Source organism: Macaca nemestrina, chromosome 2 (assembly GCF_043159975.1).
Source record: "Macaca nemestrina isolate mMacNem1 chromosome 2, mMacNem.hap1, whole genome shotgun sequence".
Lineage (NCBI taxonomy): Eukaryota > Metazoa > Chordata > Mammalia > Primates > Cercopithecidae > Macaca > Macaca nemestrina.
The window spans coordinates 121681899-121704746 of record NC_092126.1 but is presented as its reverse complement, the minus strand read 5'-3'; the positions used below and the strand labels follow the sequence as shown (position 1 = coordinate 121704746).

At 50.7% G+C, this 22848-nt stretch overlaps 1 protein-coding gene and 1 long non-coding RNA gene across 5 annotated transcripts in view; one reads left to right on the top strand and one right to left on the bottom strand.

Moving 5' to 3' along the window:
• Positions 1–7870: 7870 nt before the first annotated feature.
• Positions 7871–22848, bottom strand: part of LOC105482823 (filamin B) — a 167860-nt gene continuing 152882 nt past the window's right edge. For all 4 annotated transcript variants that reach the window (XM_071091971.1, XM_071091967.1, XM_071091968.1 and 1 more), the window contains 5 exons: positions 20992–21124; positions 16771–16947; positions 11434–11652; positions 10300–10503; positions 7871–9520 (listed from right to left, as the gene is read on the bottom strand). In XM_071091971.1, the coding sequence (XP_070948072.1) occupies positions 9333–9520; positions 10300–10503; positions 11434–11652; positions 16771–16947; positions 20992–21124 (921 nt within the window). In that variant the 3' untranslated portion in view covers positions 7871–9332. The remainder of the gene's footprint in view (positions 9521–10299; positions 10504–11433; positions 11653–16770; positions 16948–20991; positions 21125–22848) is intronic.
• LOC139361983 (uncharacterized) lies at positions 9459–20307 on the top strand. The gene is made up of 4 exons (XR_011620110.1): positions 9459–9601; positions 13977–14282; positions 14722–15019; positions 20178–20307. It is a non-coding gene; the product is annotated as an uncharacterized lncRNA (long non-coding RNA).

Sequence of the window (22848 nt, the reverse complement as noted above, 5' to 3'; positions counted from 1 at the left end):
TGCTTCCTGGGCATGGTCCCCTCCCTTAGGTTCTTGTGGCCATAGTTTATCTTCCAGGCAACTCGGGCGGCGGCCTCCTTTTGGATGCACTCCTTCCAGCAGGCCTGGTTCTAGGTGGTCCCCAGCTCCCTCATGGCAGAGGCAGGGAGAGGTGGAGGAGGGAAGAATGGCTCTTCCCACAGCTCTGCGGCCTGTGTTTGGGCTCCCAGCGCCTCATCTCCAAGTATATATGCAGCCAATGAGGGCTGGGTTGCCAAGGCCCTGACAGAGAGGAGAGGCTGGGCTGCCCTGGGGGACTTGGGGGGTCCCACAGGCAGAAGAACAGATCAGGCTGGAAAAGGGTGCAGAGCCTGGCCACAACCCACCCAGGTGCCTGTCCTTCCCCCGAGGGACGGGCCCAGGCCTTTACCTTCACACGCACAGGGCCCTGGGGTGGCGCACGGGGTGCTGCAGCCTCTAATCCATTCAGCAAACTCCGATGCACACCTACTATGTGCCAGGCACCCAAAGGGGTCCAAAAAGAGGCCCAGTCTTTCCTGGCCTCAGGGAGCGCTGGACACACAGCCAGGGGTTTCCAGGGCAACTCTGGAGTCCAACTCCTCAGATACGCAGCTCTGTCCCTTGCTAGTGGGATGGCCTCCTCTGTACCGCAGGGTGAGAGTGGGAACTACCCTTAGTATTGGGAGAATGACATTAGACCAGCGTAAAGAACACTTGGGACAGTGTGTGGCTGGGAGGAAGCGCTCCCTCAACATCAGCTGCGGTCTCACAAGCACCCGCGAGGTGGGTGCTAAGCTGTGTTCTGTGCGCCTTAAACCATCCTCCCCATTAGTAGGCTCTCACGCCCTCCTTTCCAGGCGGGGCAATGGAGGCTTGGAAACCATGTGACTGCCCCAGGGCACTGTGGCTGGTGTGTACCTACTCCATGCCAGGCTCCGCACTGGGGACTTTACTGTTACATCACTTAATCTTCACAGTGATTTGCAAACAAGCTGTCTTGCGTCACTCTCATAAATGAGTAAACTGAGGAATCTCTGGGTTTAACTCCAAAACCCATGTCCTTGTGTTACAGACACAAAATTCTCCCAGGAAGTGGGATGGGCACCTGAGAGAGGTGCAGGCAGGGTGGGGCAGGGGAGGACCCACCTGATGCCTCGGCGGCACCACAAAATCAGCCTCCTGGATCCTCACACTTTTCGTCTCCCTGACCAGGGAGAAGGAGGCTACCCACAGGGCCCTGGGGCCACTTGCCTCCCACTTTGCTGCATGTACTTTCATATTCATTCGACAAACATCATTAGCTTTTGACCCTGTGCCAGGTACTGAGCCAGGCTCAAAATGTAGATGAGGAAAGACAGAGCCCAGGTACTTCCTGCTCTCAGGGTTTCACCCTCTAGAAGGGAAGGCAGACGTTTAGTCGGGTTGCAGTGAGTAGATCAGGGAAGGCTTCCTGGAAGAGGTGCCCTTTGACTGAGACCTGAACTCTGAACATGAGTTAGCCAGGCAAAACACAGGGGAAGAGTGTTGCAGCCTGGGACCCCCCAGTTAGAAAGGCAAGAAAGGCCACTGCTGTGTAGACTGCCCTCTGGGCCTCAGTCTTTCCATGTGTGAAATGGGCTGTGAGGGAGTTTGGAAAATCTGGGGAAGAGACTCAGGTTAAGTGGAATAGCTGGGCCTGAGATGCCTCCCCGGGGGCACGCACAGTAGTGACTGATGAACCTTTCGTGGCAGGCTCCCTGAGCAGGAGCTAAGCACCAGTTAGTCATTCTCACCTGGCGGAGGGCCTACTGTGTGTCCCGGGCTGCAGGTGAACAACACGACAAAACGCCCTGGCCTCGCGGAGCTGATCCTGCCCTACCCTGTAACTTGATGCGGTATCTACTCCTCCAGGGTATCTCCGCGGGCCGAGTCTGGCACATAGTAGGTGCCTGGGAAACGTGCTCAAGGAAATTATACCTAGGCGCACCTCACATTGGCTCTGTTAAGGGGGAACAGTAGGGGTGACGGGTGAAGGGAGGAAAGTCAGGAGTTGCGGGGCTTGCGGGGCGGCGGGACCCTGGAGTCCATCGGTTGCGGGGCGGGGTCTGCTGCTGGAACTCCAGACAGCCTCTCTGCCCCACCCCCGAAACTTCTGCGCTGGAGCACCCAGACTTACCAGCGCAGAAGGGGAGAGGTCGGTGGGTCCCCCTCCTCCCGGCCTGGGAGAGCCCGCGCCTTCCCCAACGCAGGTACTCCGCTCAGGGACGCAGTTCGCGTGTCCAAGGCGACCCCTAGCGGTCACTGAGGCGACGACAACCCAGGCGGCCGTCCTCTAGCCCTGGAGGCCCACAACTTCCCGAGAGGGGAGCAGAGCCGGGACTGTGCAGACAGGCGCTCCCAAGGAGGCCGACGGCCCACTACGAGAGCCTCCTCTGGCTTCTGTTTTCTGTGTCTGGAGTCGTGTACAACTTCACGGCTCCTTTCCTAGACAGGTTTACCGGGTTTTTTTTTGTTTGTTTTGTTTTGTTTTTTTGAGACGGAGTCTCGCTCTGTCGCCCAGGCTGGAGTGCAGTGGCCGGATCTTAGCTCACAGGTTTACCGGGTTTTAACACAGCCTTGACCATTAATGACTACCTGTGTGACCTTGAGCAAGTCACCGAACCTTTTTTTTCTTCTTTTTAGTCTTGCTCTGTCGCCCAGGCTGGAGTGCAGTGGCGAGATCTCGGCTCACCACAACCTCTGCCTCCCGGGTTCAAACAATTCGCCTGCCTCAGCCTCCTGAGTAGCTGGGACTACAGACACCCATCACCATGCCCAACTAATTTTTGTACTTTTAGTAGAGGTGGGGTTTCACCATGTTGGGCAGGCTGGTCTTGAACTCCTGACCTCAAGTGATCCACCTGCCTCTGCCTCTCAAAGTGCTGGGATTACAGGTGTGAGCCACCACGCCCGACCAGTCACCAAACCTTTCTAAGCCCTGACAAATTCTCCTTTAAAAATGTGATAAGACTCGGTGCATAGCTTTAGTGTTACTTACGATGATAATTTTCTTACTCTTAGTTTATTAACTCATTTAAACCCCATCCATCTAACAACCCCCGGGACGGTGTGGGGGCAGCCCTCAGGCCCGTCACTGGCCTAGGCCTGCGCAAAGGGAAAAGGGTGAAGCTCTGAAACCAGGGGACAAGAACAGGCTGGCAAGTGGTCTGGAGCCCTCCTGGGTGCATGTGACTCACCCCTTTCCCCTCCCACCTTTCTAGCCACTCCCTGAAGCCACCAACATCCCACCTCAGACAGAGTTCTGTGGTTGGCCCACCCCACCCACTCCCACTGATACCACCCAACCCTAATGCCCAGCCCAAGACTCTGTCTGCCACACCACACTGCTTTCCTAGGACTCAGAGCTTAATGTCTTAGTTCCCTTACACCAATAATAGTAATTTCATTAACACTTATCATGTACTGGACACTGTGAAATGCTTTTCATTTTTTTTCTTTTTTTTTTTTTTTTTTTTGAGACAGAGTCTCAGTCTGTCACCCAGGCTAGAGTACAGTGGCATGATCTTGGCTCACCACAACCTCCACTTCCTGGGTTCAAGCAATCCTCCTGCCTCAGCCTCCCAGCTGGGATTACAGGCACATACCATCACATCTGGCTGATTTTTGTATTTTTAGTAGAAATGGAGTTTCACCATGTTGCCCAGGCTGGTCTTGAACGCCTGACCTCAAGTGATCTGCCCACCTTGGCCTCCCAAAGTGCTGGGATTGTAGGAGTGAGCCACCATGCCTGGCCTGAAATCCTCTTTATGTGTATTTTGTCAGTGAGTTCTCAGAACACTCTATGGGGTGGGTCCTGTTACCCCATTTCATTGGAAAGAAAATTGAGGCACAGTTTTCTGTGAAGGATCAGTGACCTGCCTGCCAGAGGTCATGGCAGGGCCAGGATTTGAATCCCCGGCCCAATTTTAGAGCCACCATGCTCAATGGCTTCTCCACAAGCCTCACTTTCCCTAGCTGGGGTGCCCCTTCCAGTCTGCCTTGGGGAGCCAGATCTCTGCAACACTCAGGCAATCCCTCTCTCAACAGCTTTGGGTCGGGGAAGGTTTGCCCAGGCCAGTTGGTGGGTGGATGTGCTGAGGGGGAGGGAGGCAGGGGGAGGTGCCTTTCTGGAGTTCATCTGATTTTAGAATGGCTGTTTCCCATTATTTCCCGGTTTTACAGATGAGAGCAGTGAGGCACAGAGAAGGTGACCGCCTGAGGTATCTCGGTTGGTAAGCAGCAGCGCTGGGCTTGGAATCAGGTTTGAACCTGCGGCATGTGACCTGCTGCTCTCTGAATGCTGCTTCTACACAAGGCTATTCTGCTGCTATGGAGCCTGCTGCTTGTAGCTGGGCCTGAAGCTGGCATTTCCAGGACTTGGTGCTTCTGCTGAGGTTTTCTCCTTCTCCGAATACACCCTGCCGGGGTTCAGCACCAGCTTTGCCCTAAGCACGTCCACTTCCTGGAAAGGGAGGGCAACCCCCGACAGGGAGAGGTGTTCTGGTATCTTGGGAAGGCAGTCAGGGCAGAGGAAGAAACATGGGCAATAAAAGGCTTGCAGATTCTTTCATCTTTGTACTTTGTCCCAGGGAGATAAGCGAGTCCAAAATACAAAACCCCCTTGGATATGTGGATCCGTGCCACAAGTCAGGCTCGTAAATTCTGCATTTCCTGCTTGCTCTCGACAACTCTTGAGGAAGAGAGAAAAAGCGTGTGAGGGGTGTGGAGTGGGTCTCCCTAAATTCCATGCTCATGAGCCGGTCCCCGTGGGCTTGGGGGCTCAGACAAAAGCCTTATCACAAAGCAGAGAAGGATCTCTTTGTTTAGAAAGATTCCTCCCACCATGTGTTTAGGCAGCATCCTTAGGACAAAGCCAGAAAAATAAACTGAATACAGGCTTGCTTGAGCCCTTACTGCCCCCAGTGTGACATTTTTACTTCCCCAAATTATGATTTACTATTGTGAAAAGGAAAAAATGCCTACATAAGATCCTCATTTCTGGGAGTTTTCATTTGTGAAATATATGGATTATACAGCCTCTTCCCTCTCCAAGTTAGTGGAGATTTGGAAAGACTCCATCCCTTTCCCTGACTCTACTTCCACAGGGCTGAGAACTGAGGCTAACGGGCACTTCAATTAACAACAACGCTCCCCATTTTCAGTATAAACTTGGCGGGTTGACAAGGATCAAGCACTCATTTTGCCATTAACCTTTATTCTGCAATTTTTTTTGTTTGTTTGTTCTGAGATGGAATCTCACTCTGTCGCCTAGGCCGGATGGAGTGCAGTAGCGCGATCTCGGCTCACTGCAGCCTCTGCCTCCCAGGTTCAAGCAACTCTCCTGCTTCAGCCTCCTGAGTAGTGCGATTACAGGCATGCATGCACCACAACGCCAGCTGATTTTTCTATCTTTAGTAAAGAGGGGGTTTCACCATGTTGGCCAGGCTGATCTGGAGCTCCTGACCTTAGGAGATCACCTGCCTCGGCCTCCCAAAGTGCTGGGATTACAAGTGTTAGCCACCGGGCCCGGCTTATTCTGCTAATTTTTAAGTCTGTGCAACTTTCAAGGGAAATTAAATCCCTACACACCCTACTTATTTTACACCAAACTCATCAAAATGTGGCTTCAAAGCCCCTTTGAAGTCCTAAAACTAGACATGTGGTCAGGGGGCCCAAGTGTTATAAGTGCATCTGAAACAAATAAACATGTTAATAAAATGTTTCCTTCTTGGCAGCATCCTGGTGCCTGCCTCCCTGGGTTGCAAAGGGAAATGTGATGAGGAAGAGGCGGGCTTCTGTGCTTCGAAGTGGGCAGGGCCTGGGAATCTCTGCAGGGCAGCTGCTGTCTGCTTCACCTCCATTGGCCCTGTCCACTCCTAGTAGGAAAGAGGCAAAGTCAATAGTGAAAGTTGGAAAGAAAACACAAAAGTCGGAAAGGACCTGGCACCAGGCTTGTCCAGGGTCAAGTTTCAAAGTTTTCAAGGTGTTTGCACAAACAGCTGGTTTCCATAGCAGCCAAGCCCAGGTGCAGGTAAAGGTTGCCCTGTGCTCCTAGCCATTGACGGATAAAGAGGTGCATCCCACCCTGAGATGGCTTTAATGTAACAGGAGGCAGTGGCTTCTAGTGGGGAAATTTACCCCAGGGCGACATCACCAGCGCCCCCATGCAGGGGACCACCAGGTGTAGCCCGATACCAACAAGCCGCCAGGGGGCAGCCTTGTGCAAGGAACATCACTTCCGGCAGGTGTTGGTCACAGACAGCAGTGGCGGAGACTCTGGTAGGTAATTGCTCCTTGCATCTCCCTGGGGGCTCTTATCTGATCCTCACGACCACCCAGAGAGGTGAGGCAAGGCGACTTCCCCAGGGCCACACAAGGTTGAAGCTCTGGGGTGCCTGACACCAAAGCCCATGCTGTTAATTTACAAATGCTACCTCCTCCAACAGAAAGCCACCGGGCTTCACACTGGAGAAACCAATGGCTGTGCCCTGTGTTCCTCCGTGGGCAAACTAGCATCAAACTGTGGGCCGGTCAGACCCGGGGGAACTGCCCGCCACTGCAGAATCCCAAAGCCCACGGACCTTCCCAGATAGGAGTCCAGGAAGCAGTGCTTCCTGGCACAGGCCACAGATAAGACTGCTCTCAGAGGCAAACAATTGATCCCAACTGACAGCCAGGTGTCAGAAAATCCAGTCTCCCTTCCCTGCTTTTCTCTCCACCCTCAACCCCCATCTGGAGGGCCGGGGGCCCAGCAGTGATTTCCCATCACCATGGCACCTGCCAGGCCTATCTGGGGGCTCCTGTTTCCACAGCGGTATCAGCGGGGGGTAGAACTCCCACTCTGAGGTCAAGAAGGCAGGGGCCCCGGGTCTGCCCCCAAGTGAGCTTTGCATCCACAAACATGTCATTGCAGCACCTGAGGTGGTAGTGCCATCTGCAAAGCGGTATCACTGCTGGGGGGTGGGGGGAGGCAGAGGCGGAGGCGGAGGAGGGGTGCTAGGTACCTCCCAAGCATTTAACAATCAGAAGCTCTTCTAGAAAAAGGAGAAACAGACCGGTTGCAGTGGTTGACGCCTGGAATACAGCACTTTGGGAGACCAAGGCGGGACGGATCACTTGAAGTCAGGAGTTCAAGACCAGTCTGGCCAACATGGCGAAACCATCTCTCTACTAAAAAGACAAAAATTAGCCAGGAATGGTGGCACGCGCCTGTAGTCCCAGCTACTTGGGAGGCTGAGGCAGAACTGCTCGAACCCAGGAGGTGGAGGTTGCAGTGAGCTGAGATCCCGCCGCTGCCCTCCAGCCTGGGCGAGTGACACTGTCTCAAAAAAGGAAAATTTAAAAAAAAGAGAGAAACAGAGGCAAAGGGAGGGGAAGACGGCAGCAACAATTAGCACAGCAGGGTGACAGGTGACAGCTTCTTGTTTACCCACTCCCCCAAAAAGCCCAGGTTCATTGTCAAAACAAGTTGCTAGTCTGTGTCCCTTAAGGCACAGGTTGGGGGAGCTGGTCTGGGGCTCCAACGATGTTACAGTGTGTGTGTGTGTGTGTGTGTGTGTGTGTGTGTGTGTGTGTGTGTGTGTGTGTGTGTGTTACACTGTCTTGCTCTGTTGCCCAGGCTAGAGTGCAGGGTTGCAACCACAGCTCACTGCAACCTTGGCCTCTCAGGCTCAAGTGATCCTCCTGCCTCCGCCTCCTGAGTAGCTGGGACTACAGGTATGCATTACCATGCTGGCTAATTTTTAAATTTTTTGTAGAGGTTGGGTCTTGCTGTGTTACCCAGGCTGGTGGTGTTGAACTCCTAGGATTAAACAATTTATTCAGAAGCGACAGCATCCAAGAACACCAAGGGAACTTTACGGAGCAAATGTTTTATTTAATAAGTTATAAGATACAATTTACAGTCGGTGTTTGATTCCAGTTTGGCTTCCATGTCCCAGCTTACAACACCCGTGGTCCTTTCACATCAGGCTTCGGGCTGCTCCAGTTTCTGTAGGGTGGGCTTTTACCCCCAACACTCGCCCCATATGCTACACCTGCCACAACAGTGGCCACTTCCTCAGGACTAAGCAGCAAACCCTAAAGGTCTGCCTGCCCAGACCACACTACACATTTGGGCTCAGGCAACGTCCCTGATGCTTTAACCTCATTCCAAAGCCAGCTCAGGTCTGCAGAAGGCAGGCAAAATTCCCTACACCTCATTTCTGTATTTCTGCACCACACAGCTCTCACTGTTTCTGCTAAATGGTGAAAAGACCACCAATAAGCTGCTGCCCTTCCTCTCCCCCACCATTCCCAACTTTCAGGCCAAAGATCGGCAGGAGTTTCATTCTTTCCTGTCTGTACAGATCATTATTTTCCAGAAAAAGTGAGCCATGAAGCTGGCTGGGGCGGGTGTGGAGTGTTAAGTCAAGGGACAGGCCTTGGGATGAGGGCGCTAATCCATGGGCCCCCTGAGGTCACTTTAAACATTTTGGTAAGACTCCCCAGGCCGATGAAGGGCTGGAGCATGTGCTAAAAACAAGGGCTAGTGTTGGTTAAAAGGGATCTTTGGCAAGTGGGGAACTGCTCACCACTGCAGAATTTCTTCAGACCTAGGAAGGGACTGAAACGGACTTGGAAATCTAAAGCAAAACCATGACTGCCGGGATGGTCTCGTGTGGTGACTCTGCAAGAAATAATCATCAGAGCGAGGGTACAGGTACTTGGGAGACATACGGGCCCGGCTGCCACCACATCCACTCTGCTCTCTGAGAAGCGTAAGAAGGCCACAGAGCATGGTGGTGTTGGCAGTGAGGAGCAGTAAAGCAGTGCTAGTGATCTGATAGCCAAATACATTAACACGGGCACTGAAAGAGATTAAGCTGATTTTAAGTCATCCCCTTTGCTAAATGACAACCAAACTAGGTGTCCCCCTTTTCTCTGCCCACCTTCCCCTAGCCTTGTTTCATAAATGCTGAGGAGCGAACCAGCAGTTCAGGCTAGCCAGTTTTGTTTTTCTGAAACGTCAGTCTCATCGTGTGCCCGGTCTGTCTGCTGCAGTGGGTGATCTGTTCCACCAAGAGTTCTGGTTGGCACCTAGTGTACGCGGGATCTTCTCAGCCCACTGAACAAGCTTGCATTTCTCAAGATTCTCCAACAGGTCCCTCGAGAGTCCAGTCTAGGACTTATTTCTGAAGGCACTTTAGAACAGCAATATTTTAGGGATGGGGTTTCAGCCCCACGAACAGGCTGGAGGGCTTTGTATAAAATGAATTACAAACAAGCAACAAAAGCAACCACAAGAACTCTCCCCAGGACTTGAGAAAACTGTTTTAAGGCACTGTGACATGAAAAGGGCTGCCAGGGATGTGTTCCTCCCCCCACTTCACAGCCAGCACATAATCGCCCCGCTCCTTGACGACATATGTGACGTTGTATTGCTGGTTGCCTACATGCTTCATAGAGACCTCCTCGCAGGGGGTGGTGGGCCCATGGACCCCGATCAGCAGCATGTTGGAGCCTAGGAGGCAAACGAAGGTGGTTACTCCATTCGGATGCGTCAGGACAGGCACAGGAAGAGGAGGGAGTATGAGAGCCAAAGGTAAGGAGCCTCCGCCATAACGCTGGGGTCCCTGAGAGGTGGGAGAGTGTGGCAACTACAAGCGAAGGCTCATAGAGCCTGACGGTGTGGGTTCAAATCCCTGCCCTGCCACTTGCTACCTGGGTGACCTCGGACTGGAATCTTACCTCTCCCTAGCTCAGCTTCCCCATCTGTAAACAGGGAATGAGAACGACACATACCTCACGAGCTAGTTGTGAGGTTTAAGGAGTGATGGGTGTCAAACCCTAGCACACAGTAACGGCTATTCTAAGCGTTAGCTATGAGAATCTTCTTGTTTACTCTCACAGGCACCTTAAGGAAGGTACTTCCAAGAAGAGGAAACTGACTTTTGGAAAGAGATTTAATAACTTTCCGAGGTCACATGGCTAAATTTTTATGAACAAACGAATGAATGAATGAAGTGGCAGTACCAGGTTTCCAACCCAGGTGTGCTGGATGCCAGAATCCAGGCAACCGACCCTTGAAACCCAAATAAATACCCAAGTTCAAAAGGCAAAAGAGAAGAAAATCATTTAAAAATATTAAGTGCAGAACAGGGTCATGAACATGGTTACTTGCAAATGGCTGGGTTACATGGGGGTAGGCACTGCAGGAGACCTCAGCAGGGAAGACCAGTGTACCCAGCATGTCCAGCCTGCCCCGCCCCACCCCACCCTTGAAAAGGCCGAGACACCTACCAGCTTTGCTGCAGTCCACCAGGAAGGAACTCTTCTGGCCCACAAAGGCCTTCGAGAGCCCTGCCCCCTTAGAGGTCACCTTGCTGGCGTCCGAGGATGCCTTGGGAATGGCGCTATAGCAGGTCTCTGTAGAAGACCTGGTCACTGACTCCACCAGGATGGACGAGGTCTCATTGGCTGAGCCGGGGCTAACCAGACGCTGGCCTAAGATACGGGAGGGAGGGGGACAGGTGTGAATGGCCAGATCAAGAGGGGTCTCTCAGCCAGAGGACAGGCGAGTACCCTACATAGTAGCCCCAGGAGAGCCCGCGCACCCCAACACCTGGATACAAAAGCCACCACACCCGTATCTCACACCCATAATGTCTTCTAAACCCCTGCGGTCCCACCCCCATACAACTAGGATCTGGCTTTCTGGGCAAATGGATGAGTCTGGCCTCGGCTGACAAGGCCTAGAACCCTCCCAATTCCCCCAGCCCCCATCCCCGCAAAGATGTGCCAGTGGAATTCACATCTTTCCGTTTACGTAAAATAGTCTATGTATAAGCAGAGTAAAATTTTGGATGACATATAATGAAATATCAAAAAATGATTCCGTGGATGAGAAAGGATGATTTTTCTATGTGAATTTTCTAATTTTTCTGCGAGGAACCTACATTCTTTACTTAACAGTGAATCATGACATGTGGAAGGGATTTACTACAGTGTTTATGGTGGTTACCTTGGGTGGTGGCTGTGAACTGGTTTTCATAGTTTGGTATTTTTTCCAGTGTTTTGGAGGAGACACATTTTTATAAGTATAATAAAACCTTTTGATTATTTTTAAAGTGAAAATTAGAAATGAGGGGATTTTTCAGGCCCTGATCTAAACAAATACGTAAGATTTCAATATCTATTCTTTCCTGTTAGAGACAGAAAACTACCGAACATGTTTTCTCAACTTCTGCACGCTCCACTCTGTGGACTTTCGTAAGTTGCAAACACTGCCCTCTGACATCTCATACTATTTACTGACATTCAAAGTTCAAAGTAGCTTTAACACATCTAAAACCATCCATAGTTTCCACTACGACTGATCTGACAAAACCAGCTCCCCAGGAAGGGAGAGTAACTCCGGAGGTAGTTGATCGTTACCTGTCACCTTGGCCTTGAAGGGACTGCCCACAATGTGGTTGGGCCCACCGTATTTGACGCCGATCAGGTAGTTACCAGGAGCCATGGGGGTGTACATGACTTTGTACCCTTCAGGTGTTTCCTGGCAATCCATTTTAACCTTGGACGGGCCTTCGATGGTGACGGATAATGTCCCCGGACCTGCTCGGGTGGTGTTAATAAAGAATTCCGACTGGATACCTGGGAGAAAGGAATAGAAAATGCTGTGTTGATGGCCCGGAGGGCTTTCCCAGGAGCACTGAGGCCGTGGTGAGGGACACACATAGGTCCCCTCACAGAGAGCTCACCCTGGTGGCATGGGAACCCACCGACACTAGCTCTGAACTTCTGGCAGAGAGAACCTCAGGTCCTGCGGGGTGAGGGCTCCCTTTTCCAGGCCAAGGCAGGAGGAGCATGGCTGACATTTCGCCCACAAGCACCAACAGCCTGGACACCCTGTTCTCTCCTCTGGGCATAAGCCATTGTGGCTGAGGGTGAGAAGCCTGAGTCACACTGTGAGCCTGAAATGCTGCTTCAGCCGCCAGAGCCCAGCTCTCCCTCCAGGGGTGTGGGGGATGCGTGGGCCCCTCTGACCGTCCTTTCTTCTCTGGGTAGACTTGGAGAAGCCAGGGAGGCCAAGCATCTCCTCCCTTCCTCCTCAGCCCTCACCCCAGGCACTGTGCTGCAGATTGGGTGCAGCCACTGTGACCTGCCAGCCCACCCACTTTGCTGTGAATTCCAGCAACAAGCACAGGAACAAAACAGCAGCTCCTGATGACAGGGCATGTGTGCCCCACTCTGGCTCCGGGTCCTGTGCACAGCACCATTGACACATGTGGTATGGAATCCTTTCCGCGATTCCTTCTTCACAAATGACTCTGTGGCTCAGGGAGGGGGCCAGTCGTGCTACACAACTAGAAAGCGGTAGAGCTGGGTTTGAACGATGTCTGCATGGCTCTGGTGCCAGGCTCATCTCTTGACCCCTGGATGGACAGTGGAGCTGCCTCAGATCCCCTAACTGCAGCCCTGAAACAACTTAGCTGGCCCAGGAGAGCCTCCTTCAGTCATCAGGCCTGGCACATGCCCGCTACAGTGCCCTCTATGGGGCATGCCTGGCATAGCATCCCCAGGCAGGGCTGTGCTTCTGCCAGAGCTCTAGACACTGCCCCAGCTGGGAAATATTTTGGTTTAATTATAGCTCCTAGTCCAGAGAAAGAATTATTGTTCTGGATATCAATAAAACAAAAGAGCTGCTATCATGCCTCTCAAACACAACCCAGCTGTTCCTGGAAGCTCAAGGCTCCTGTCCCAAGGTCCACCCTCCCCACTATCTCAACCTCATCATGGTATCTAATCTGTGCAGCCAAGAAGCCCCTCAAGCAGCAGATCTGAGGCCAGGGGCTACATAGGCAAGAAGCGGGAGGTGAGCAACAAGGAGACAGTGTGTCCATCCAGGAAGCAGCTGTAAGGTGACGATAAGGAAAGATATTTTATTGATTGATTGATTGAGATAGAGTCTCGCTCTGTTGCCCAGGCTGGAGTGCAGTATCATGATCTCGGCTCACTGCAACCTCTGCCTCCCAGGTTCAAATGATTCTCCTGCCTCAGCTTCCTGAGTAGCTGGGATTACAGGCACTCGCCACTATGCCCAGCTAATTTTTGTATTTTTTTAGTAGAGACAGGGTCTCGCCATGTTGGCCAGGCTGGTCTCGAGCTCCTAACCGCAAGTGATCTGCCCACCTTGCTCTCACAAAGTGCTGGCCTTATAGGCATGAGCCAACGCACCTGGCTTTATTATTAATATTTTTTTGAGATAAAGTCTTCCTCTATTGCCCAGGTTGGAGTACAGTGGCATGATCACAGCTCACTGCAGCCTCAATCTTCCAGGCTCAAGCCATCCTCCTGCCTCAGCCTCCAAAGTAGCTGGGACTTCAGGCATGCACCACCATACCTGGCTAATTTTTTTTTTTTTTGTAGAGATGGGGTTTTGCTGTGTTGCCTGGGCTGGTCTCAAACTCCTAGGCTCAAGTGATCCTCCCACCTCCACCTCCCAAAGTGCTAGGATTACAGGTGTGAGCCACTGTGCCAGGCCAAAAATATATTTTTAAAGTGAAGTTGAAATGATGTGGCTGCAGGGGAAAGTTCCACCATTTTTTAACAAGCTGTTTCATACCTAAGTTTGTCTTTATTTTTTTTATTTTTTATTTTTTTTTTGGTAGAGATGGAGTTTTACTATGTCACCCAGGCTGGTCTCAAACTCCTGGGGCAAGCAATCCTCCTGCCTTGGCCTCCCGAAGTGGTTGGATTACAGGCATGAGCCACCGCACCCATTTGGCCCTAATGCAATATTTTGACCAACCAAAAATCAGTTCATCTTGACTGTGAGGGTCCAAAAGGGCAGAGAAGACAAGGTGGGAAAAGATAAATCAGGGGTTGTGGGACAAGAGCTATTACTTGGCTGTTACCTCCTCTATGGTTCCAAACAAGCCTATTAGGTGGGTCCCGTTATTATTCCTGTTTTGCAGGAAAGGAAGCAGAGGCACAGTGAAGTCAGATAATTCATCTGGAGTCACACGGCTGGGGACCAGCAGAACTGGGATTTAAACATAAAGTCTGTCCAACTTGGAGCTAAAGCACTTACTTGAGAGAAGATGGAAGAAAAAAATCCACAAGCAGAAGTCTGTCACCACTGCCTCTAGCTACAACCTGTATCTGACACCACAAAACATCTCTGGGAACGGCGGTCTTCCCCCACCCCCTCAAATACATTCGGCCCAGTTCCTGTGAGTTTAATGCACATTAAATGCAGCACCTCTTGTTCTTCAAGGCAGGTAAGGGGATAGAAGGAGGGAAGGAGGCCCTTCTGGTATACCCCGAGCACACTGGGGTTCCTGGATCATTTTATTAGGAAAATTGCTCAGCGGCTCCAAAGAATCGGGAGCTCCCTGGTCTATCTCCCAGCCTCTCAAGCCTCCTCCAGCAGGGTCCCGCCTCAAATTCTCCACATTCCACTATTCCAAAATCTACAGAATGGACCATTTAAAGCTTGAGCCAAGAGATACAGCAAACTCACCCATAAAAACAGAGGGAGGTTTGCTTTGTTCAGAAGGTCAGGATACTGGGCACTCTGGCAGCCGAGCACAGATACCTTTTCATTCCATGCACACTGCAGCTGTGTAATCTCAGAATGGATATTTAGGGAAAGGCTTGGGAGCAGGAGGGCTGGAAAAACAAGACGCCTTCCCTGTGACAAGAGCAATATTTACACAGGGTTTGAAGCAGGCGGTTCTGTACCTCTCCCCTCCTGGCTGGGAGCTTCCCTGCAAGAGCAGCTCCTTCTCTCAGCAGCGTCCAGCACTTGCAGAGCACAGCCTGAAACCTAAGCTCCCAAAAGGTGTGTGAACAGCCAAAAGGAAATGGGAGAGGGCCCAGGCACAGCCGCATGAGCCAGCAGGAAGGTGAGATGCTTCCTGGCCAGTGTGGGAGACCCCAGCAGCTGCTGTGGGGCCTGACCTGAAGCCTGCCACGCGCTCCAAGTGCCTAGAGGACCCCACCTGGGCCCTCAAAGGTGAGTAGCTTGTCAGGGCCCAATTGCCAGTACTGCTGCCTGGAAAGGACTCCTGAGCAGCTGGGAGGACAGGGTCCTGGTTTAGGACACCCCAAAGTGGGCTGGGGATGCAGTCACTGCCTCTGGGTGAGCCAGCCACTTAGAGAGGGGGCCAAGCTCGGGGGTTCAGCGCACAGGCTCTGAGGTCACGGATTTGGATGGATTCCTGGTTCTGCCTCCTCCCAGCTGACTGCTTTTTGGGGGAGTGTTTGTTTGGGGAGTGACTCAACCTCTGCACCTCACTTTCCACGTCTGTAAAATGGACATCGCCTATGGTAAAATGATACCATGCCTTTCACAAAAGGCAAGCTGCAGGCCCAGAGTTCAGGGTGGAGCCAGACTGGATTTGCCTGGGGAGTCTGGCAGCACTCACACCACCCCTGTGGGTGGCTTTGCTGAGGCCACTGCTTTGGTCAGAGTCCCGGGCAGCCTGCCAGCCCACCAGTCACTCCTGCACCTGGAGAGGGCCCCTTGGCCACACAGGACACTTGCTCCTGGGGCTGGATGCCAGGCAACCATGCAGTCACTCACCCCTCACCCCTGGGAGGCAAGTCTGCTCCATCCCACTCTCCTTATGTGGGGTGGGGGTACACACACGAGAGACTCAAGAAACCCGGACATATTGCTTTCCCAAGGGGGTCCAAAGTAACACCAAATGCAAACATGCCCCAGTGAGTCCACACTGCGCACTTCCCCTGCAGAGACTAAGGACCGGCTCTCCACCCTGGCAGCCTCCATAACAGTGACGCACTCACTGCACACCACCCGATGCCACCTGTTCAAATAACCATGATTCACAGCAGGAATTCTCACACAGCCAGGAAAAGGAGGGGAAGATCTGTTCTGACATGGAAAGATCTTTAAGAGGTCAAAGCAAAAACACAAGCTGTATCACAGTAGATGCAGTAAGATTCCTTCTGTAAGACAAAAGCAAAACTCTGTGTCTGCTTGTCTAATGAACCGATTAGCTAACCAACCCAGCAACCAAGAATGAAGACAGACAATGAGATGACAGACAGGGTGAAGGCCCTCCCTTCCTGGAACCGTTTGCTTCTGGACCCAGGTGGGGGAGGAGGAGAGAAGATGATGGAGTGAGTCCCACTTTATTTACTTCTTCGCTGCCTGTATTTTTCACAATCAAACATGTCCCATCTGTGGCAAAGAATAAAAATAAATTGCAATGGGTCCAAAAAGCTTCAGAATTCCTTGACCATTTCAGTCTTTTCTCCTCCTCCATTAAGATCTGAGAGTAAAAAGAGGAGGAGATAGGCTGGGACAGGTCTTACTGCTGCTTCAGTGCACTTCTGGGAGCCCGGTACCATGAAAGAACAGATGGGTAGGAGCCCCCTTGGACGCATCATGAATTCTGTGTAGGCAAAGAAACCCTCAAAATTAATGACACTGTGCTGTGTTCCCTGACTATCAGCATCCTGTTCTGAAAGTCAAGAAACCTGGCAGAGGAAGAAATCTGAATCACAACTAACAGTAATGAGGTGTGACAACACAGCCATCAAGCTCTTACTCTGAATTTATCACGGGCCAAACCGCAACTCCCAAAACAGCTTTGGACAGCAAGCGCCTCCAAAGTGTGCATGACCCCAGTTTCCATGGAAAGCGCGTGTAAAAAGCTTCCATGGCGCTTGAGGATTTCCATCTGGCTTGTCCCTGGAGCTGGTTCAGTTAAGGCTTCAAGAAGCAGAGGAGTGGGTTACCTGTGGTGCCCCCTTCGAGTCCTGCGCCATAGGCGGACACCAGGGCAGGGTTCCCCGCTTGTCCGGGCTCCCCAACGCGCACTTTGAAGGGGCTTCCAACCACGTGGCTCCCATTGAACTTGACATCGATGGTGTGAACACCATTCTCATGAGGGATGAAGCGAACAGCGTACTTATCTAGAAGAATGAGCAAAGGCACAGGGTGAAATCAGGCAAATGGACACCCCCGAGTTCAGTGAGGACAAAGGATGGAGGCCAACCCGAGATGGCCCATTTAAAATCAACAGTTCTACAGGGAGCCTGGCCCTCAGCATCCTGGATTTCAGAACCAGACGGACCCCCCTGGGTATCCCTCATCAACCCCAAGGAAAACACATCCACATCGCAAATCCTATAAACACAGGACAAGACTCTGACCCCTGCCTCAGAAGACCCCTTCCTTTCTTTAGAAAACCTCACTTTTTGAATGTGAAATTCCGTGAGTGCTGTTACTAATCCTGTCACGAGATGAATCTCATTTCACCAAAATTAAATGATGTTTTTCCACTAAAACGATGATACAAGTTGAAGACACATCACTCTGAAATTGGAAGACCTCACCACTTAAGGCTCCACAGTGGCCTACTCAGCTGAACTCTAGGTTACTACCCTTTACTTCATTCACCCATTGCGGGGGTTCAGTTTTTTTTTAAATGTTGGGAGATGGCCATTCTAACTACTGTTGAAAGTCTCTGTTTTGGGAAGGCATAACAAGAATTTAAAAAGAATATATATGAAGGGAAAAAAGAAAACCTCGCTTTTTCTACGTTTCTCTATGTGGCCAGTTGAAGGGGGAAAAATGGTTCCAACTGGCATTAATGCTCCTTAATTAAGCTCAAAGCTAGGAACTGCCCCACAGGGCAGGTTTTTGGCTGTGCGTTTGGGTCACAGCATGTAGCAAGGTAATCTGTTAACTGAAATGGGCACCTAGAACATCTACTCATTGTGCACCACCTGATCACCACTTCCTCCTTGAAGCCCTCCTGCCCGGGGTGCAGAGCCTGTTCTCCTCCTGCCTCTCCAGGTAGTTTCTCAGTCTCTCCCTGGCTCCTAGGACTCTTCATCCCTCTCAGAATTTGTGTTCCCCAAAGCTCTTCTCCCTGCCTCTGGAGGTCTCCACAGAGGTGCATCTCCATGGAGCTGTGCACCCTACATCCTTTGGCACTGAACATCCCCCAACAGTCCCCTAGCTAGGTCCCCATCTGCCTCCCTGAGAGCCAATGTGCTTTAGGGGAAGCCGGCTCTACCGCCACATCCAAGTGTAGTCCCTGAGTGGATCAGGGAAAAATCCTTCGCTAAGCCTTCGTCAATGAACACAGGGCACTTCTTTAGCCACAGGCAATGACTCAGCGGTGGGCATGTGTCCAGGTCAGTGAGATGGGAAGGGAGGTGTGCTGGAGACTTCTGGGAAAAGGAGCCTCTCGACTTCTAAGAATCCTGAGAGGATTCTTTTTTTTTTTTTTTTTTTGAGACGGAGTCTCGCTCTGTCACCCAGGCTGGAGTGCAGTGGCGGGATCTCGGCTCACTGCAAGCTCCGCCTCCCGGGTTCACGCCATTCTCCTGCCTCAGCCTCCCGAGTAGCTGGGACTACAGGCGCCAGCCACCTCGCCCGGCTAGTTTTTTTGTATTTTTTAGTAGAGACGGGGTTTCACCGTGTTAGCCAGGATGGTCTCGATCTCCTGACCTCGTGATCCGCCCGTCTTGGCCTCCCAAAGTGCTGGGATTACAGGCGTGAGCCTGAGAGGATTCTTAACTGATGTGGCGTGAAGGTGGGACATCTGGTGCTGCTGGAGCCATCCTGCCACCAAGAGGAAGGCCAGCCTCAGAACCAGGCCCACAAAGCAGAACAGCAGAGATATTGGAGGCCTTGCAGGGCCCAGCTCAATGACCAAATCAAATCGCTGAAACCCATCTTGGATCTCTTGAACTTTCCAGTTATGCAACTCACTGGGCCCCTTTATTGTGTGAGTTGGCTTGAGCTGGGCATCTTGTAATTTGCAATCAATAGTAACTGTGTCATGCTAATGATCTCATACATCTGTAGGGGTTCAAATCCTGCCTGGGGTGGAGCCAGCTTCTCCTGAAGCACATTGGCTTTAAGAGAAGAGGGAGGGTACCCAGTGAGGGACTGTTGGGGCTGAGGCCACCAAACCTCACAGTGATCTAGTAAACATCTCCATGTGGGTATCGGGGATCCTTCAAAACCCCTCAAAGCAAAATATTAAACCCTTTAAGGCCCTGACCAATCCTCACCCACCCTCTGCCTGGCTGGCCCTAGTTCTGACAACTGTACTGTCATCTGCCGCCCAATCACTAAGCTACACGGAACATTTTGGAATGGGTTCTCTCTCTCATTCTCTATGGCTACCATAGCGCTCTGGCCTTCTCCATTTCCAGTGCTGCTGCTTTCTCAAATGGACCACTCTGGGAGCACCAGCTCGCCACCTGGCCTTTCAGGCTAAAACCGGGATCTGACCCCATCCTTCACACTTGTTCCTCCTGAGGCTCCCCACTGCCCTTTCTGACTACTGGGAAACATAGATCTCAATGTTCACACAGAGCCTACATTTCTTTTTCTTTCTTTTTGAGACAGGGTCTTGCCATTACCCAGGCTGGAGTACAGTGGCATGACACAGCTCACAGCAGTCTCAACCTCCTGGGCATAAGCAATCCTCCCACCTCATCCCTCACAAGTAGACTACAGGTGTGTGCCACCATGCCTGGCTAATTTTTTTTTTTTTTTTTTTTTTTTTTTTTTTTTTTTTTTTTTTTTTTTGAGACAGAGTCTCGCTCTGTCGGAGTGCAGTGACGCGATCTCGGCTCACTGCAAGCTCTGCCTCCCGGGTTCACGCCATTCTCCTGCCTCAGCCTCCTGAGTAGCTGGGACTACAGGCACCCACCACCACGCCCGGCTAATTTTTTGTATTTTTAGTAGAGACGGGGTTTCACCGTGGTCTCGATCTCCTGACCTTGTGATCCGCCCGCCTTGGCCTCCCAAAGTGCTGGGATTACAGGCGTGAGCCACCGCGCCCGGCTGGCTAATTTTTTTTTACTTTATTTTTGTAGAGAAGGGGTCTCACTATGCTGCCCAGGCTGGTCCCAAACTCCTGGGCTCAACTGATCCTCCCAAAGTGCTGGGATTACAGATGTGAGCCACCATGCCTGGTCAGAGCCTAGATTTCCAACTACACTATACAAATATAGCCAGGCACACAACAAATGCCCTATAAGGCAGTGATCATAGGTCTCCCCCTCATACATCAAGGCCCACACCAAATGTCACCTCCTCTGAGAAGCCCTCCTGAACTCACCAAGGCAGAAACTATTTCTCTCTCCTGCTCTGACCATCTTTACCATTTGCTTCTCAGTTCTCCTGTGGTAATGGCGATCATCTGGGGTCATCATCTGCTTTTTGGCCAGGACTTCATGAACTGTGAGCAACTCTTTGAGCCCTATACCTTCCTTCAAGTTTCTGACACTTAATAAATGTATTATGTTCACCGGTAACACTGTCTCTTTAAAGTTGATTAAATCCATATACCAAGGCACCAAGCAAGAAAAATCTTAGGACATTAGGGCCTAGAGACCCAGATTTTCTTTTTTAATTTATAGAACATTAACCTACCTTTCCCTTAGAGTAAAGTGAGATCAAAGTATGCTTACTCACGTCATAAGGTCAACGATATAATAAAAATCTATAAGATGTTGTTACAATATGTAAGAAAAATCATGATGAATGTCATGCAAAAGGAATCTGAAAAACTAACAGAAAACAAAGCAGCATTTGTTTTTGTGTTGTGTGTGTATGCTTCTTTTTGTTGTTGTTTTTTGTTTTTTTTTTTTTTTTGAGACAGGGTCTCGCTCTGTCGCCCAGGCTGGAGTTCAGCGGCACAATCATAGCTCACGGCAGCCTTGGCCTCCCAGGTTAGGGCATTGCACCCTGCCCAGCATTTGTTTAAAAAAGAAAGAAAGAATGAGAATTCTCTCCCAGGGTAAAGGGTCTGCCTATTCCTGGTACAGGTTTAAACGCTAATTTATAAACAACATCTGGCAATAGCAAAGGGAATCCACTACTCACTGGCAGTAATGAAACCGATCAGCCCTCCTTTGGGACGCACATTTACAAGAACATTCTGCTGGAAAGTGCTGGTGCTAGGACCCCCCAGCAGGCCTCCTGCTCACCTGGCTCCAGCTCAGACACGTGGCACTCCTCCACGGCTCCAGAGGGGCTGTGCACCTTTGCATCAATCTTGCCTTTTGCGCCATTCAACCTTATAGCAAAGGATGCTGGCTGGTTAACTTTTAATCCCGATTCCTGAGAATTTAATACATTAGACAGGTTATGGCCCTCAGCGTTCCTGTTCAGTGGCACACACTGACCCTACCCAAAACTCTGGGTGACAGTTCTCATGCAAATAGGCCCAGAATGTTTTTCTATATAACATATGACAACAAAAGAGCAGGTGAGCCATTCTGCATTTTTAACGTAAGACAGCAGAGACGTGCATCTGCATGGTCTCCTATGCAAACCATCTTGATACAGCCTGGAAGAGATGATTTCTAGGTTTGGATACTTGAGACATCCTGGTCAAAAGGACTATCATCTCAGCATTCAAAATAACACCTATGCAGGCCAGAAAACCCAGTATGTTCCAGGTCAAAAAAGTATCCTCTTTTAGGAGGATACTGGCAGCTAACAAAGTCATGCACTCACGAACACAAACACAGTTTTATGTTATGCTGTTTGTTATCTCAAGGGCAGACCTGGAGGAACATATTATAAAGGGCCACATGTGCAAAGAAGGCGGTACTCCATAGCAGTTACAAATCAGCCCTGGATTTCCTACCATTTCCTAGCTATATATCCAGGTTGCCAAACCTCTTCGAGTCTTGGTTTCCTCATCTGTAAAATGGGCATAATAACGATCCATCTCGAGGGCTACTATAAAGATCAAATTAAGCTGTGCATGCAAAACATTCAGCACAGGGCCTAGCCCATATACAGAGAGGCTTGAAAACATAAGCTTATTAAATATTAATATGCATTTAGAGGTTGTATCCCCACAAGAAGTCATAGAAAGACATAGCTTTTGCTCTTCTCTGGATCAGTTTCACTCCCCATACTTTGTCTTGGAAACTATCTCCTCTTCTGGGAGGAGGGGATCAGAAGTTCAGATGGTTAAGAACAAAGCTGAGCAACAACATTGGAGATATTTTAAGACTGGCCAATCCCAAACAGCAGCATTTTGCAAGTCAGTAATTTTGATTTAGACTTGGTCGGACAGCCACTCCTCAGGCAATAACTCTGAAGCAGCATGGTTCATGCTTTATGTGTAAGCAAACCATCTGGGGATCTTATTAAAACTCAGATTCTGATCCAGTGGGTCTGGGACTGAAGTTCTCAGGTGATGCTGAGGTCCAAGAACTGGTCCAAGAACCACATCTTCATGGCAAGGTCCCAAAGCTGCACTGGCTAATCTGGTAGTCACCAGCCACATGTGGCCATATATACATATATTTCAATTTAATGCACTTAAATAAAACTAAACGTCCAGCTCCTTGGTTCCTCTGGCCACATTTCAGATGTTCAATGGTCGCATGTGGTTAGTGGCTATCATGCTGCACAGCATAAACTTGGAGCATTTTGATCACGGCAGAACCTACTATTGGACTGTGCTGCCCTAAGGGATAGAGACTGAGGAAGGTGGATGGAACACAGAATTAGAAAGTCTTTGATCACCAGATCACTCCCATCCCACCCCCACCCCAAATGCCAGCCTACTCCCGTTTCCTAGAAAGTCTCAAAAGCAAGACAAAATGATACATGCCTGTCTTTGCTAACCAGTCCCAGATGTTGCTGCGTGGGCCTCTGCGAAATCTCTGATCAATAATTTCCATATCACTCGGCATCAAATGACCCGGGAAGAACAGGGGGCGTGCTGATGAACACGCCCCTCCTGCGGCAACAGCTGGTTACAAAAGCTTGAGAAACAGCCTGATGTGTACTTACTGAAACATTTATGACCCAGCTATGACGAG